The sequence below is a fragment of the Lissotriton vulgaris genome, chromosome 11 (assembly GCF_964263255.1).
Source record: "Lissotriton vulgaris chromosome 11, aLisVul1.2, whole genome shotgun sequence".
Taxonomy (NCBI): domain Eukaryota; kingdom Metazoa; phylum Chordata; class Amphibia; order Caudata; family Salamandridae; genus Lissotriton; species Lissotriton vulgaris.
Window position 1 is genome coordinate 991,402,810 of NC_141699.1, and position 15,365 is coordinate 991,418,174.

Below are 15,365 nucleotides of genomic sequence, written 5' to 3' on the forward strand. Positions count from 1 at the left end.
CGTGTGTATGTGCGCGCGCGCCTGTGTGAGTGTAGGGGGTGGGGGCTGACTGTGTGTGTGTGCGCCGTGTTTGCATGCAAGCCAAGCGAAAGCAGGGGCTGTGTGTACGTGTCTGCGCAAGCGCGTCTGAGAGGTGCGCTCCCACGGTGAAAACTGGAAAGGAAAAGCGCGTGGCACATTGCTGTCCACATTCCCAAATACGGGTAACATTAGTTGTCTTGCTGACAGCATTCAATGCTTTCGCATTGAATGCTAGGTCAGCTCGACCTAACAAGTATCTGTAAAAGGGGGCTGTTTCTATCTGCTGGAATTAATAAAGGGAGTATAATTAGTGTCTAGGATTGATCGTGAAATATAATAAATATGACTTTCTCCTTCACTCTTTGATTTACCTGGCACTACTGGCAATGCTTGGTACATCCCCTGCAGAAGAAGCTACATTTGTTATGCAGATCCCAGTGGCTGTGGTAAATTGAGTGCAGTCAGTATTTGCACCCAATATTTTAGGACAGGTGCCTACTTAGAGGTGAACATAGCTAAGGCTCTGGCCTGAGTTGCACTTGAAAATCTGAAGAAAAAAAAAAACGAAAAATTGAGGCAAGCATCTTTGTGTGTTATTCCTCATTTTTGCACAGATGTGTAAAGCAGAAGCCGACACTTGCAGTACACTACACCCGACTGTAGTTTGTGCCATCAGTTGTTTGTGCAAATTGGGCTAAACAACCATTTTAGTGTTAGATGCTGATTGCATCCAGGTGATCTTTGGAGTGCATTGTTGTACTAGAGGCCATTTTTAAACTGTCTAATTGAATGAATCACAAAAATCTTCTTAACTTGAACATTCTCAAAGCACAATTAACTCATTCTTATTGTGCCAGTTTTTCATAGTATTAGTCACACTTTCATAATACTTTATTTGTATCTTTCTACATGCGAAACATGGTACTTAATAGTAAATGTGATATTTAATATTTAGTCATTAGTTTATGTTTGTGAACACTTCTTTCTCGCAACTCTTCTCCCTTCTACTCCAACCTTTTTATTGATAAAATAAAAATTGCAATTTGGTCAATTTTGGGATTCCTATCTTTTATCTAGACTCTTGGCCATATATGTTTACATTTTCATGGGATAGTACGATTTAGTAATCTTAGTTTATTTCGCACAAAGTTTACTGTACTGATGGCTTATCAATTTTTCTGTAAAGTGCTAAAGTTTTGTTTTGCATATTTTGTTCTGTTAAGGCTTCTTAAACAAAAAAGTGGATAGAATGTACTTTGACACATCTGTTATTTAGCATTGTGAAATACAAGAGATGCCTGGCTGTTTGCTGTCCCCGGGTAATGTTTTCTTTTTTTGTAAACACATTTGTATTTGTTTATGAGGTTCCTATAAGATCCTAATGTAGAAGATGTGGAATGGTATTTGTCAATTTTTTATAGCTGATGCCACAATGGGTCATAAAACCATAATAAAAAAAAGTATCGACTAAATAATTAAAAAAAAACTAATTTATTCTTCTTAGAGAGTTACACAGCCGCATGTAGTTCACATTAGGGGAGGAAGAATTTCATGTCCTCTTAAACAATACATCTTACTTTCACTGTGTATATTTTGTTTCAACCAGCAGTACAGATGCGCCTCATTAAGATGGTAGGGTCAACATGTGAAATGGAAAAGAAAGAACACAGACTGATGTATGTAGGAGTGGGAGGGTAGGATACCTTCAAGAGAGAGGAGGGGAAGGAAGAAAATGTGCATGTGGGCATGCATCCAAGTGTGGCCACTTGTGAAATGTAAATAGAACACAAAACGTCTTGGGGAAAAAAACGCCTAACACCACAGCTAGGAGAACCAATAAACACAAGAAGAGAGAAAAGAGCCCGCTTCAGAGTAACCGAGGAAAGGGAGGGTGTTGGGATGTAAGGAGAGTAACAGTGAGGTCACAACGAAATGCCAGTGTCAGCGAATTTCAAAATAATACTCTACCTGATGCTAGATCATGGATATCAGTTTGCATAATATATTTGTATTTTGTGGGGAATCATTGTATGAGTGAAAGGTAAGACAGTTCGAAGGTCCTCAATCTATCACAGCTGACAGACATGGCTAGATATCAACAATCCAGAGGTGTGGTGGGATGCAACAGACACACTGGCATGAGGAGCTAGTCACTTCATGAATTATGAATACATTGCCATTTGTATATGTTAATGTTTTTAGGTCTGGTCTCAAGACAGGTTTAACTTTCTTGCTTGCATCATGCAATCCCCCAAACAATAAATGAAAAAGGCATACATATAGATTTCCAGCACTATCTTTACACTTTGACCTATATGTACTTCCTTGTATCTCCTTCATTTCACCACCCCAAACACGCTACACGTCCACTCACCTACAAGCCATGCATTTTCTTTTATTGACACCTTGTCAATATTTTGACCACTGTTTATCTCTTTTAAACACATTTGCATAGAATCACAGTTGCAACTTGGATACTTGATCATTCCTCTGATCCCGCTGCACAGAGACCAAGGATTGGATGACAATGTATTCCAAACAATTTAATAGGTCTTGCCTAAAAGACAACGCAATGCGCTGTCACGTGATCCGGGGCACTTTCTTATACCTGGAGGTTCTGGTGTAGTCATCAAACAAGTTGTGAATCAGCATTGGTGGCCATGCAGAGCAGAGTATAACTCACTGCATGGCCTGTGCCATAATTACAGTCAGCCTCGAACATACTATAAACTGCATGTGAGGAAATCGGCTTATTATATGATGTGGTTGTGTGACTTCACCGTGTAATAAACTCATAAACCCGTAAAAAAAAATCAAACAAGTTGTGCCACTGGTCGTGTGGACCTATGATTACTGACTGAAATTGTATGTAAAGAGCTACTATCAGCAACACAAATCAAATTAAGTTGAAACCAATTTGACCCCACAAGAACTACAGAGTAGATGGTTCCAAACCACGAGGGTTTATTAGCAAATGAATCAAAATTGCAAGCTTAAATTACTCAGTAAAACATGTATATATCCATTTGGTTGTACAATCTGACATTGTATGCTACATAGATGAAAAGGCAAATCAATTACAAGATGCAAAGCAGATAATATTTAGGTTACATAAAGGAACGTCCCTAAGTGAAATAAGCATCAGAAGTGGCAAAGGGAAATTACAAGAGGAAGGTGTTGACATCAGATGAACCAAATTAAGGTTCAGGGAAAAAAATCAGAAAACATTCACGAGTCCAACTCAAGAATTTAGGAATATGGGGTCTCCAGTAGCAGAGTTAGGGAAAGGTATTCCCTCAGCAAATTCAGGACAGGATCTGTAAACTATCTTAAGAGTCCACAATTATATCAATAAACATTTTCCAGAATTTCAAACACCAAATACCTCCGAAAAGGTGAATCAGGACACACTTTCTTCTGGGAGCAGGTAGACTCCCTAAGTTCTCTTCACAAAACCAAGAAATACACCGCTGCACAGCCTTGAGAGTATCTGAAGTCCAGCCCATATCCACACACAGTCCAATCATGGCAAAGCTCCAATAAACTTTCTAATCAATTATTTTCCCAAAGCCAAAATAATAATTTATTCTTCCAACTAACAAAGATGATAAGACGCCTGATAGAAAGAGAGATGTGAAACGACCTAGACATCAACAGTACACTTCTTAAAGGAAAACTTAGAGTAGCTCAGGCCTTCTAGCAGTCTGGTCAATGTTTAGTAGTTACAGTTAAATGAATGCACAGTATCAGAAGCAGTCCATTGATTTCAGCTCACTTATAAAAATGTGACTTAGGTACAGTGATATGACTGTACCTAAGTACACGGAAACTGTGGTCTCCCGCTGCAATCATTAGGAAAAGGGTGCAATAGGTTGCAGTCCAACAGCTTGTAGGAAAGCCTGTGAAAACACGCCCAGACCTTCTGCCCTCGGCAGCTGCTATCAGGTCATGTAAAACTGTTATAGGCCATCAGGCTTCCCAGGGACTTGCACAAACTTAGTGCGTAGCCCTGCAAAATCAGACTTAGTTGCATGGGGAAGAGCATGTGCCACACCTGAGTCTGCCCTGTTCCCATGATGCACTGGGCCAGGGACAGACTGATTTGCATATAGCCAGGTTCTGAACTGGGATGGTGCAGTGAGATAAATAACGGCGATGGATCAAGTCCTGATCTTTGGACTGGGTAAGAGTGGTCTGCTTAATTCAGACACTCTGTTCATCACCATCCCCTTTTCTGAATCGTTTTTGGCCACTATAGGTGTGGCAGGGTATACTCAGACATGAGTCCCTTTCTCACTGCACCATCAGTATTCAAGCAAGCCGGGACGATGACGGCTGAAATTCCAGAAACCGGTCCCCGGTAGCTTGTCTCCTTTCTGGTGAAGAATTGGCTTGGTAGTTTAGTCTGCCCTGTTCCCATGATGCACTGGGCCAGGGACAGACTGATTTGCATATAGCCAGGTTCTGAACTGGGATGGTGCAGTGAGATAAATAACGGTGATGGATCAAGCCCTGATCTTTGGACTGGGTAAGAGTGGTCTGCTTAATTCAGACACTCTGTTCATCACCACCCCCTTTTCTGGATCGTTTTTGGCCACTATAGGTGTGGCAGGGTATACTCAGACATGAGTCCCTTTCTCACTGCACCATCAGGATTCAAGCAAGCTGGGCCGAAGACGGCTGAAATGCCAGAAACCGGTCCCCGGTAGCTTGTCTCCTTTCTGGTGAAGAATTGGCTTGGTAGTTTAGTCTGCCCTGTTCCCATGATGCACTGGGCCAGGGACAGACTGATTTGCATATAGCCAGGTTCTGAACTGGGATGGTGCAGTGAGATAAATAACGGTGATGGATCAAGCCCTGATCTTTGGACTGGGTAAGAGTGGTCTGCTTAATTCAGACACTCTGTTCATCACCACCCCCTTTTCTGAACCATAGTAAGTCAGGCACCGTGAAAGCAGAAGTAAACTGTCACAACCCCCACAGTTGGTACCACTACCGCATGCTTGCTCTGTGGCCCTCTGAGGTGGGTTCTGGCTATCTCCTAGATATTTTCGGCCAGATTCACAAAGATTTTGCTGTGACATGCATCCTGAGTTACTGATGACTTCCAGAAGTAATCCAGGAGAACAACAAGAATAAGTAACAGCCACTCATACCTACATACATATTAATCATTATATACATTGATAATCGTTACCACCATACTAAGTAAAGGGAATTATTATTTGTGTGCAATATTATGAAATTGCACGTCGTTTTAAAAACAAGGACTAACTTTTATTCATAATTGATTTGCATCTTAAATTGTAGTGTTTGCCTTCTCCAGATCAAAGGCAGTAAACCTATTTTCTGTATATTTGTTTCCAGATTCCCTCAGAAGTTGCGTGGCAAAGTTGTTCTTCAGCTGCTCCATGAAGGGGCATTACTGCCTATACAGTAAATCCAGCTTTACGCTCATCAGCAGACACCCTCAGCTGTGGATCCACATCATGTTCCTCTTCCAACAGGTGTGTAAAGTCACCATTGCAAGAACTGGAATTTTTATATGAATGTACATTTTAACGTAAAACTATGTTGCACCTTAACTATAAAGTTCCCCCAAAAATCTGTGTGCATAAATTAGATATTTAAATTGTAAGGGGGAGAGGCATTTTTTTCATATTCCTATTATTATAAGCATCAATGCCAAGTCTAAAATAACAGTATAACGAAATAATTCATTTGGATACTTTTCAAAATCCAATGTTGAGCTTCCTCGGCTGAAACATGCATCCATCTGGAAAACAAATCATTTTTTATATTCATAAAGCTTACATCTGGGTCAGGTGGCAAGTGACTCCGCTGTCCTCCTCTTTGTCAGCGTTCAGCACCAATAGGGTTCAGGAACAAAGTACTGCAACCAGGAGGGGTCTACTTCCTGCAACGTACTGAGGAATAGCGCTGCATTGGGGCTTTTTCAGGGCTACATCCCACACCCTCCACCTTAAGATTCACCCTCCTTCGGGGCAAAAGGATGGCGAGAAGAGGTCTGGAGATTTAATTGTTGATTGAGCCAGAATTCCCTGTGGTGGTCCAGCAGAATAAGTGAGGATGGGGTCAGTAAGGGTTCAGCCAGGGGTCAAGATTTGCGCATGCCAAGGTGTACATTTGTGTGTGAGTGAGTAGGTGTAAGTGAGGATTCATGAATGAGCATGTCCTTGTGTATGCATGTGTATCTGCCTGGTGCTGCTTATGTGGGCAAGTGCATCTCCCTGCTTGTGCTTGTGTGTGCATTGGGTAGATGCCTGCTGTTGCTTGTGTGTGCATGTGTCTCTGCCTATTGATGATTGTGTGTTCATGTGTATTTGCCTGCTGGTTCTCGTGTGTGCATTTGTATGTGCCTGCTGGTGCTTGAGTGTGCATGTATACATGACTGCTGGTGCTTGTGTGTGCATGTGTATCTGCCTGATGGCGCTTATGTGTGCATGTGTACCTGCATGCTGGTGCTTGTGTGTGCATGTATACCTGCTCGGAGACACTTTTGTGTGCATGTGTATCTACCTGATGGTGCTTGTCCGTCAGTGTGTACCTGCCTGCTGATGCTTGTGTGTGCATGTATACCTAGCTGATGGTGTTTGTGTGTGCTAGTGTATTTGCCTGCTTGTGCTTGTGTGTGTATGCGTGCCTGCTTGCTGGTGCTTGCGTGACTGAATGCAGTTGCTTGTACCTGCGTGTATATCTGCCTGCTGGTCCTTGGGTGTGCATGTGTACCTGCATGCTGGTGCTTGTGTCTGTGTATGTACCTGCTTGCTAGTGCTTGGGTGTGCATGCATACCTGTCTGCTGGTGCTTGTGTGTTGGTTAGTGTAGCCGCCTGCTGGTGCTTGCGTGTGCATGTGTCTCTGCCTGCTGGCGCTTATGTGTGCATGTGTACCTGCATGCTGGTGCATGTGTACCTGCCTGCTGGAACTTGTGTGTGCATGCATAGACCTGCCTGCTGGTGGTTGAGTGTTCATGTGTACCTACCCGGTGACACTTTTGTGTGCATGTGTATCTGCCTGAAGGTGCTTGTGCATCAGTGTGTACCTGCCTGCTGATGCTTGTGTGTGCATATGTATCTGCCTGTTGATGCTTGAGTGTGCATGTGTTCCTACCTGCTGGTGCTTTTGTATGCGTGTGTACCTGCCGGCGAGTGCTTGTGTGTGCATATGTATCTGCCTGCTTTTGCTTTTGTGTGCCTTCCGGAAACAACATAAACCCTTCTGTTCCCCTAAATTATTCTGTTCCATCTGTTCACTAGTCATGCCTAGCGCTGGGAGGCCTTCTGGTAGCCATGCGCTCTACAAATGCCCTTTTCATTTCATTTCATGTGTGCCTGCCTGCTGGTGCTTGTGTACCTGCAAGCTGGTGCTTGTGTCTGCGTTAGTACCTGCCTGCTAGTGCTTGGGTGTGCATGCATGCCTGCCTGCTGGTGCTTGTGTGTGCATGTGTACCTGCCTGTTGGTGCTTGTATGTGTTTAGTGTAGCCGCCTGCTGGTGCTTGTGTGTCAGTGTGTACCTGCCTGCTGGTGCTTGTGTGTGCATGCATACCGGCCTGCTAACGCTTATGTGTGCATATGAACCTGCCTGATGATGCTTGTGTGTGCATATGTACCTGCCTGTTGACGCTTGTGTGTGCATATGTACCTGCCTGATGATGCTTGCGTGTGCATGTTTACCTGCATGCTGGTGTGTGTTTGTGCATGGGTACATGCATGCTTAGTGAAGTAGTGTGGCTCACTGGTTAGAGGCGGCAGACCCGAGAGCAGAGGACGGCCCGGGACCAGGGTTCGATTCCCGGCGCGGCAGGTTTCTGGACCAGGGTCAGCGGACTCGATAATTCTCTCGCCTCGGTGCCCACTCTGATCAGCGATCACACTCGGCAACTCTGGGCATTAGCTTGCCTCATCTTCACTAACGGCCCCACCAGACCGCCGGGGATGCCTGGTCTCACCCTGGAGATACCCATTAAGGGACCATCTCTCAGGGAAGCCAGGAAGGGTTTCGCAGCGGTCGAAGCGCCTTGGGACCCTACGGGTAAGTAGTGCGCTATATAAATGCCTATACATACATACATACATACATACATGCTGGTGCTTGTGTTTGCATGTCTACCTGCCTGCTGGCACTTGTGTCTGCATGTGGTCTACCTGCTGTTGATTGGGTGTGTACGTGTACCTGCGTGCTGGTGCTTATGTGTGCATGTGTACCTGCCTACTGGTGCTTGTGTGTGCATGCGTACCTCTCAGCTGGTACTTTTGTGTACATGTGTATTTGCCTGCTGGTGGTCGTGTGTGCATGTGTGCATGCCTGGTGACACTTGTGTATGCACCTGCCTGCTGGTGCTTGTCTGTCGGCTTGTACCTGCCTGCTGGTGCTTGTGTGTGCATGCATACCTGCCTGTTGATGCTTGTGTGTGCATATGCCCTGCTTGTTGACGCTTGTGTGTGCATATGTAACTGCCTGTTGACGCTTGCGTAGTTCCATTCTCAGTAGGATTGACTACTGTAACGCACTACTTTTGGGTGCCCCGAAGATTCTGATCCTAAAGCTCCAAAGGATACAGAATATGGCCGCTAAACTGGCCTTGTCCCGACCACGGTCCGCCTCTTCATCGGCAGCTTTGGCCGATCTACATTGGCTTCCAGTCCAGCAGAGAATTGCGTTTAAGGCTCTCTGCCTTGTCTTTAGGGCCCTGCATGGACTGGGACCAATACCTCTTCAGACTCTCTTCCTCTGGTATCAGGCAGCCAGACCTCTAAGATCATCTTCGGCGTTCTTGGTAAAAGTCCCTAAAATTAATAGAACGAGAATGGGTGGTCGCGCTTTCAGTTTTGCGGCTGCCACGCTGTGGAACACTCTCCCTCTGGCATTAAGGAGCTGCCCTGATCTGCTCACTTTTAAAAAGAGCCTCAAAACTTACCTGTTTCCCAGAGTAATGTAGCTGTTTTAATAGATGCACGGTTCGGTCTCAGCGCCAGGATACCCTTGGGGGTGACAGTTGCGCTTAATAAGCAATAAATACAATACAATACAATACAATACTTGTGTGTGCATATGTACCTGCCCTGATGATGCATGCGTGTGTACCTGCATGCTGGTGCATGTTTGTGCATGGGTATATGCATGCTGGTGCTTGTATTTGCATGTCTACCTGCCTGCTGGTACTTATGTCTGCATGTGTATCTACCTGCTGGTGCTTGAGTGTGCATGTGTACCTGCCTGCTGGTGTTCATGTGTTCATGTGTACCTGCCTACTGGTGCTTGCTTGTGCATGCATACCTGCCTGCTGAGACTTGTGTGTGCATGTGTATCTGCCCGGTGACGCTTGTGTAGGCATCTGCCTGCTGGTGCTTGTGCATCGGTGTGTACCTGCCTGCTGACGCTTGTGTCTGCATGTGTACCTTGCTGTTGGTGCATGTGTGTGCATGTGTACCTGTCTGCTGGTGCTTTTATGTGCATGTGTATCTGCCTGCTGGTGGTTGTGTGTGCATGTGTGCATGCCTGGTGACACTTGTGTGTGTGCACCTGTAGCTGCCTGCTGGTGCTTGTCTGTCGGCATGTACTTGCCTGCTGGTGCTTGTGTGTGCATGCATACCTGCCTGTTGATGCTTGAGTGTGCATGTGTATCTACCTGCTGTTGCTTGAGTGTGCATGTGTACCTGCCTGCAGGTGCTTGTGTGTGCATGTGTACCTACCTGCTGTTGCTTGAGTGTGCATGTGTCTCTGCCGGCTGGTGCTTGCAGGCGCATGTGTATCTACCTGCTGTTGCTTGAGTGTGCATGTGTAGCTGCCTGCTGTTGCTTGAGTGTGCATGTGTAGCTGCCTGCTGTTGCTTGAGTGTGCATGTGTATCTGCCAGCTGGTGCGTGCATGTGTATCTACCTGCTGGTGCTTGTGTATGCATGTCTATCTGCCTGCTAGTACTTGTGTGTGCATGTGTATCTACCTTCTGTTGCTTGAGTGTGCATGTGTATCTGCCTGCTGGTGCTTGTGTGTGCATGTGTATCTGCCTGCTGTTGCTTGAGTGTGCATGTGTCTCTGCCGGCTGGTGCTTGCAGGTGCATGTGTATCTACCTGCTGTTGCTTGAGTGTGCATGTGCAGCTGCCTGCTGTTGCTTGAGTGTGCATGTGTATCTGCCAGCTGGTGCGTTCGTGTGTATCTACCTGCTGGTGCTTGTGTATGCATGTGTATCTGCCTGCTGGTCCTTGTGTGCGCAGTGTTATAATGATCAGTGACAGCAGAGAATGGAGAGGCTTGTCAAGCAATTTTCAGGACCTTCTGTACATTTTCTAAGACAGAACACACTTGAGGGAGGCAGTCTATCTCCATCTTGTTAACAACATAAATATGCAATACACAAAGGATATTGTCTTTTTCTTCGTGCATATTTGAGAATGGTCTTTTGAGTAACTTCACAGCCTTGGTTGTGTGCAGGCATACATTAATGGTGGGGTTTAGGGAGAAGACTAGTTGCTCCTTTACTGTTGGCAGAGGACTCATGATTCATCCACACAGAAATGACAGATACGATGGCAGACATCTATTTCTAGCCAGCCTAGTTATACATAGCTCCTTACCATCTGGGTTCAGCCCATAGTAATCACAGGCCCTGAGCTTCTGTGTACTGTTTTTCCTTTATCTGCTTTCCTTCACACTTTTCCTTCCAAGTCCTGACATCTAGCTCAACACCTATTTTACTCGGTGATTGTATCTACTTTGCGCTTTGAGGCTGCCACAACGAACAATAAAGAGATGTAGGGAATGCGTGAGTGAATCTCAGCCAATGGCAGCCTCTCGAGCTGCATTCTAGTCCATTATTTTTCACCCACTATGCTACTGTAGATAGTGACCAGCCATGTGTAAATCAGCCCTGGCCTGGTTCCTACTGGAACAGTCCTGCCCTTATTGCAAGGCCTGGTACCCTCGAGATGGGAACATGAGCTACCTCAAATCCAGACTAAGGGCCTGATTTAGATCTTGGCGGAAGGATTACTCCGTCACAATGGTGACGGATATCCCATCGGCCAAAATATGAATTCCATTATATCCTATGGGATTTATATTTCGGCTGGATATCCTTCACCATTGTGATGGAGAAACCCATCCACCACGATCAAAATCAGGCCCTAAGTAGCTCTGCTACTTACCATATCTATTGAAGTAATTAGCTGTTAGCAATATTAATAAGCATTTGTGGACAGTCATTAAAGTTGCACTTTTTGCAATCTGTATGGGAGAACGGCATGTTCTTGAATTCTGGCCTGTTTCAATTGCCTACAGCTAAACTATTAGCCAAGTAGGTATTGCTTTGAAAGCCTCAGGAGATATGCGTGACTGAAGATAGTATTGCTTACTCCTACATCAGAGTTTAACATGCTACAGCTGCTAACTAACTTCTCTGGAATCTTACAAGTGACCATAGCAGAACAATTAATGTAAATGCAAGGTGATCAGGTATGAGTACCCTTATGCTAAATATAAGAGCACTGGCAGTGTAAGTGTTGTGATTCTACAAGCAGCAATACTCAATCACTGCTTGCTAGACTTGGCCCTGTCTGCAGAGTCATCCCTAAACGTTTTGCCTTCACACTACTCTTTTATGAACCTTTTTTGTTGACTCTTAGGACTCTGCACACATTATCACTGCTAACCAGTGCTAAAGTGCTTGTGCTTTCTCCTTTAAACATGGTAAAGTTATCTTATGCGCAGTTGGCATACTTAATTTACCTGTAAGTCCCTGGTAAAGTGATACTACCTTTATCAGGAGCCTGTAAATTAAATGTTGTCTGTAGCACCGATTGTGCCACTCACTTAAGTAGACCTTTAAACATGTCTCAGGCCTCCATTGTGTGTAGTTTCAACTTGGCAAAAGGTCCAAACCAGCCTTTTAAATACATATACGTCAAACATTGGGTAGGCCCTAAACAGCCCAGAGGGCAGGGTGCAGTGTATTTGAGAAGTTGGATGTGTACTTTAAACTTTTACATGTCCAGGAAGTGAGAAAACCTTACATTTGTTTTCACTACTGCAAGGCCTACCTCTCCCATAGGATAACTTTCGATTGCCTTATTACATTTAATAAGTGATAACTTTTAATTGGAAGCAGGTATGAATGTTGGGTTTCGTGTCTACAGGATTGTAATTTGAACCCCTCTTTAAAGGTATAGTCCGATTTTAAGTCAAAATTCTGAAAAAGGCACTTTTAGAAAGGTGGCAATTTCTTGTCCCAACCATTAGGTAACTGCAGCCTGTATCTTGGGTCACCTGACTAGGTGCAACTGTCTGTTAGTCTTTGCGTGTTACTCCTAGACAGTGAGACAAAGGGGGAATTGGTGTTGATAAGAGGGACAAGCTATCACTTACTACAATTGAACATCACAAATGCTCTGCCTCAGCACACTTACAAAGGCTTTCACACAACTCTTTTGTACCTCAGACAAGCTGTGGCCAGGGAATGTTGTAGACGAATCTAGGGCTCTAGTGTAATTTTCCTGATTAATTCCCTTGTATAGGTATAACTCATCATATCCTTATATAGGCATCAGAATCATAACCATATTTAGACAAAGCCTAATGTAGTCCAAATACGGCATGGCTACTTCCACAGATTCCTAGAAATCACAACGAGTTCTTGGAGAGACCAAACCTCCAGCAGTCCGGGACTTTCCCCTGCTTCTGTATTGATTTGTCCTAGAACTCCTGGAGTCCTAAAAGAACTGCGAGTTCTTAGTGACGTATTATGTCCAACCTTACGTCAAACTCGGTACCTTCCAGGTATAAATATACCAGCATCTGCCCTAGCAAAACACACTGTGGTTCGGAGCAGATCGACTGACTACTTGCCCGATGCCCTGCTGTAGCGAGTGCCGAAGGAAGCCGACGCACTGAGAGAGACGCTGTCTTTTTTCTTGCCGAGAAATCCAGCTCCGGTGTTTCCCAGCTACCCTTGCGGGTTACTGGGAGATCGAGTCCTGAGAAAGAGATATACAAGACCTCCTATATTCTATAAACAAGGTACAGAGCTGATTAGACCCTTCGAGAATTTTTGGATAGATTTTTAGCAGAAACTATTTAACTCAAACTAAATCTCACTTACTCCTTCCCATGTACTAGGCTTAGGTTTGTTAAAAGGTAGGGCCGATTTCGACCAAGAACCTTTAAGTATTGCCCGGCGTTCGCCGCCTCTCATACCACTCGAAATTATCAAACAAAGAGGCAGGCGCTGGAGACTGGAAGGCAGGAAACAGGAGTTTATTCCGACAGAGCAGAACACATCAAATCAGACAACAGGGTATCTTCTCGAGGTGCTCTAACCGCATCTCTGATGCCTGGCCTCTTATACACAGGTTTATGGTCTTTATTACAGTGGCTCATTCCTCCAAACACTTTGAAGTATTTATTTATTTATTTATTTATTTATGGAATTTTTAATGCGCACTACTACCCTGAGGTGTCTAGGCGCAATGAGATACTCCAAGATACAGTGGTCAGGACACGATATTATAAGAAAGAAGCTATAAGCTCTTTTTGCCAGATGGTTAATATTAATAATATTATTGATTGAAGAGCCAGGTCTTCAGAGCCTTGCGGAAGCTAATCAGGGTTGGCGCAGTTTTAATGTCTAAGGGGAGTGAGTTCCACAATATTGGAGTTGCTACCAAAAATCGTCTGTCACCCCATGTTGCCGTTCTTGTGCGGGGTACAGACAGTTGATAGCTTGCTGCTGATCGTAGGTTCTTTTTAGGAATGTACACCTGAAATGCCTCCTTTAGGAACTTCGGTCCAGTCTGATGGATGGCCTTATAGGCAATGCACAAAGCTTTGAATTTGATCCTGCTCTCCACTCTTAGCCAGTGGAGCTGACGTATGGCTGCCGAAGTGGAGTGGCGTCTGGGTATGTTGAGCAGTATCCGTGCTGCCATATTTTGGACAGATTGAAGCTTGTTCAGGATGCATTTATGCGTGTTGAAAAAGAGAGCATTTCCATAATCAAGCTTGGAAAACACTAAGGTAGTAATCAGTGTTTTTCCTGCTGATGCTGGTAAATACGGCAGAAGTTTTTTTATCTTTTTCAGCATGAAGAACGCCGCAGAGACCACCTTGTTAACATGATATCCAAAGGATAACTTGCTATCAAAAATCACTCCTAAATTCCTGACCTTGGCGGCTGGAACCGGAGGAGGGCCCATCTGACTGGGCCACCATGTCGGGGACCACTCTGGAGAGATATTACCAAAGGTCATCACCTCCGTTTTCTCCGCATTAAGCTTCAAACAGTTCCTGTGCATCCATGATTGTATGTCCAGTAACCCCTCCTGAAGCTTAGCTGCTACCACTGGGCCGTTCTTATGCACCGCCAGCACAAGCTGGGTGTCATCTGCGTAGGTGGTTAAACGCATCCCATAAGTACGGAAAGACATCCTTGGAATCCCCGCTCCAAACCAGTTCCCACACACAGTTACAGTAGAAGTCCCCACCTCGATCTCAGTAGGTGATGACTGTCGCGCAGCTGGACATTCCGCTGGTTCCCGAAATGTGTGCGGTTGATCGGATCTCATGGGGTGGGGGCTTTTGATCAGTTGTAGACCCTTTGAAGAGAGAAGCTTCCTACTGTATGGGGGCAATAAACTGCATCCGCAGGGCCAGGTGGCGGCCTGGGAACGAGCAGGACAATCGGGTACAGAGGAAAGGGGGGTTCATCAAAAGGATGTATGATCATGAAAGGGATGGAGGGAGTTGTTGGCTGGGTACGGGATATGGATCTGAGGCAGGGTCGCTCTGAAAGGGAGGTTTATGGCCCAGGCAAGTGAGAGCTGGGGCTGTCAGCATGCAGGGGGGGATGTTTGCGAGGTTTAGAGGGAGAGAGAGACGCGCTGGCTATCGGCAGTGGGCAGAGAGGCCATGGCATTCAAAATGGCTGCTACTTACGCGCACATACGAGCCTGAAAAGGGACAAGATGGCGCCAATAATGTTGATGTTGCAAACTAGATTTTAACAGTCCTCCCTTTTCAACACATCTAGCCAGCTTGTCAATCTATATCTATCCCCATTATATTTCGGACTTCGACTTCGTACAATGCTTTCATGTGTTCGGTTTCAAAGTCCAGAGTCTTAGGGCAGATACAGTTTGCACAAAGTGAGCACAGGGGCGGCAGGCATTGAATACCCAGGCAGAATCCACATATTACGACAATCGGTATCAATATGATCATAAACAACCTCCACCCCCAGTTCTTTACAGTACTCCAGAACCAACTCCCAAGCGACCATTCTTCTTGTTCCTGGTGAACTTCTGAGGAAAGTCTGTGGAGGTGTTCAATGGC

The 15,365-nt window shown here is 45.1% G+C and overlaps 1 protein-coding gene across 1 annotated transcript in view; it reads left to right on the forward strand.

The window, feature by feature from the left end:
• Positions 1–15,365, forward strand: part of VEPH1 (ventricular zone expressed PH domain containing 1) — a 1,092,144-nt gene that overhangs the window by 622,420 nt on the left and 454,359 nt on the right. The window contains exon 9 of the mRNA XM_086944228.1: positions 5,389–5,528. Coding sequence (XP_086800354.1) covers positions 5,389–5,528 — 140 coding nt within the window. The remainder of the gene's footprint in view (positions 1–5,388; positions 5,529–15,365) is intronic.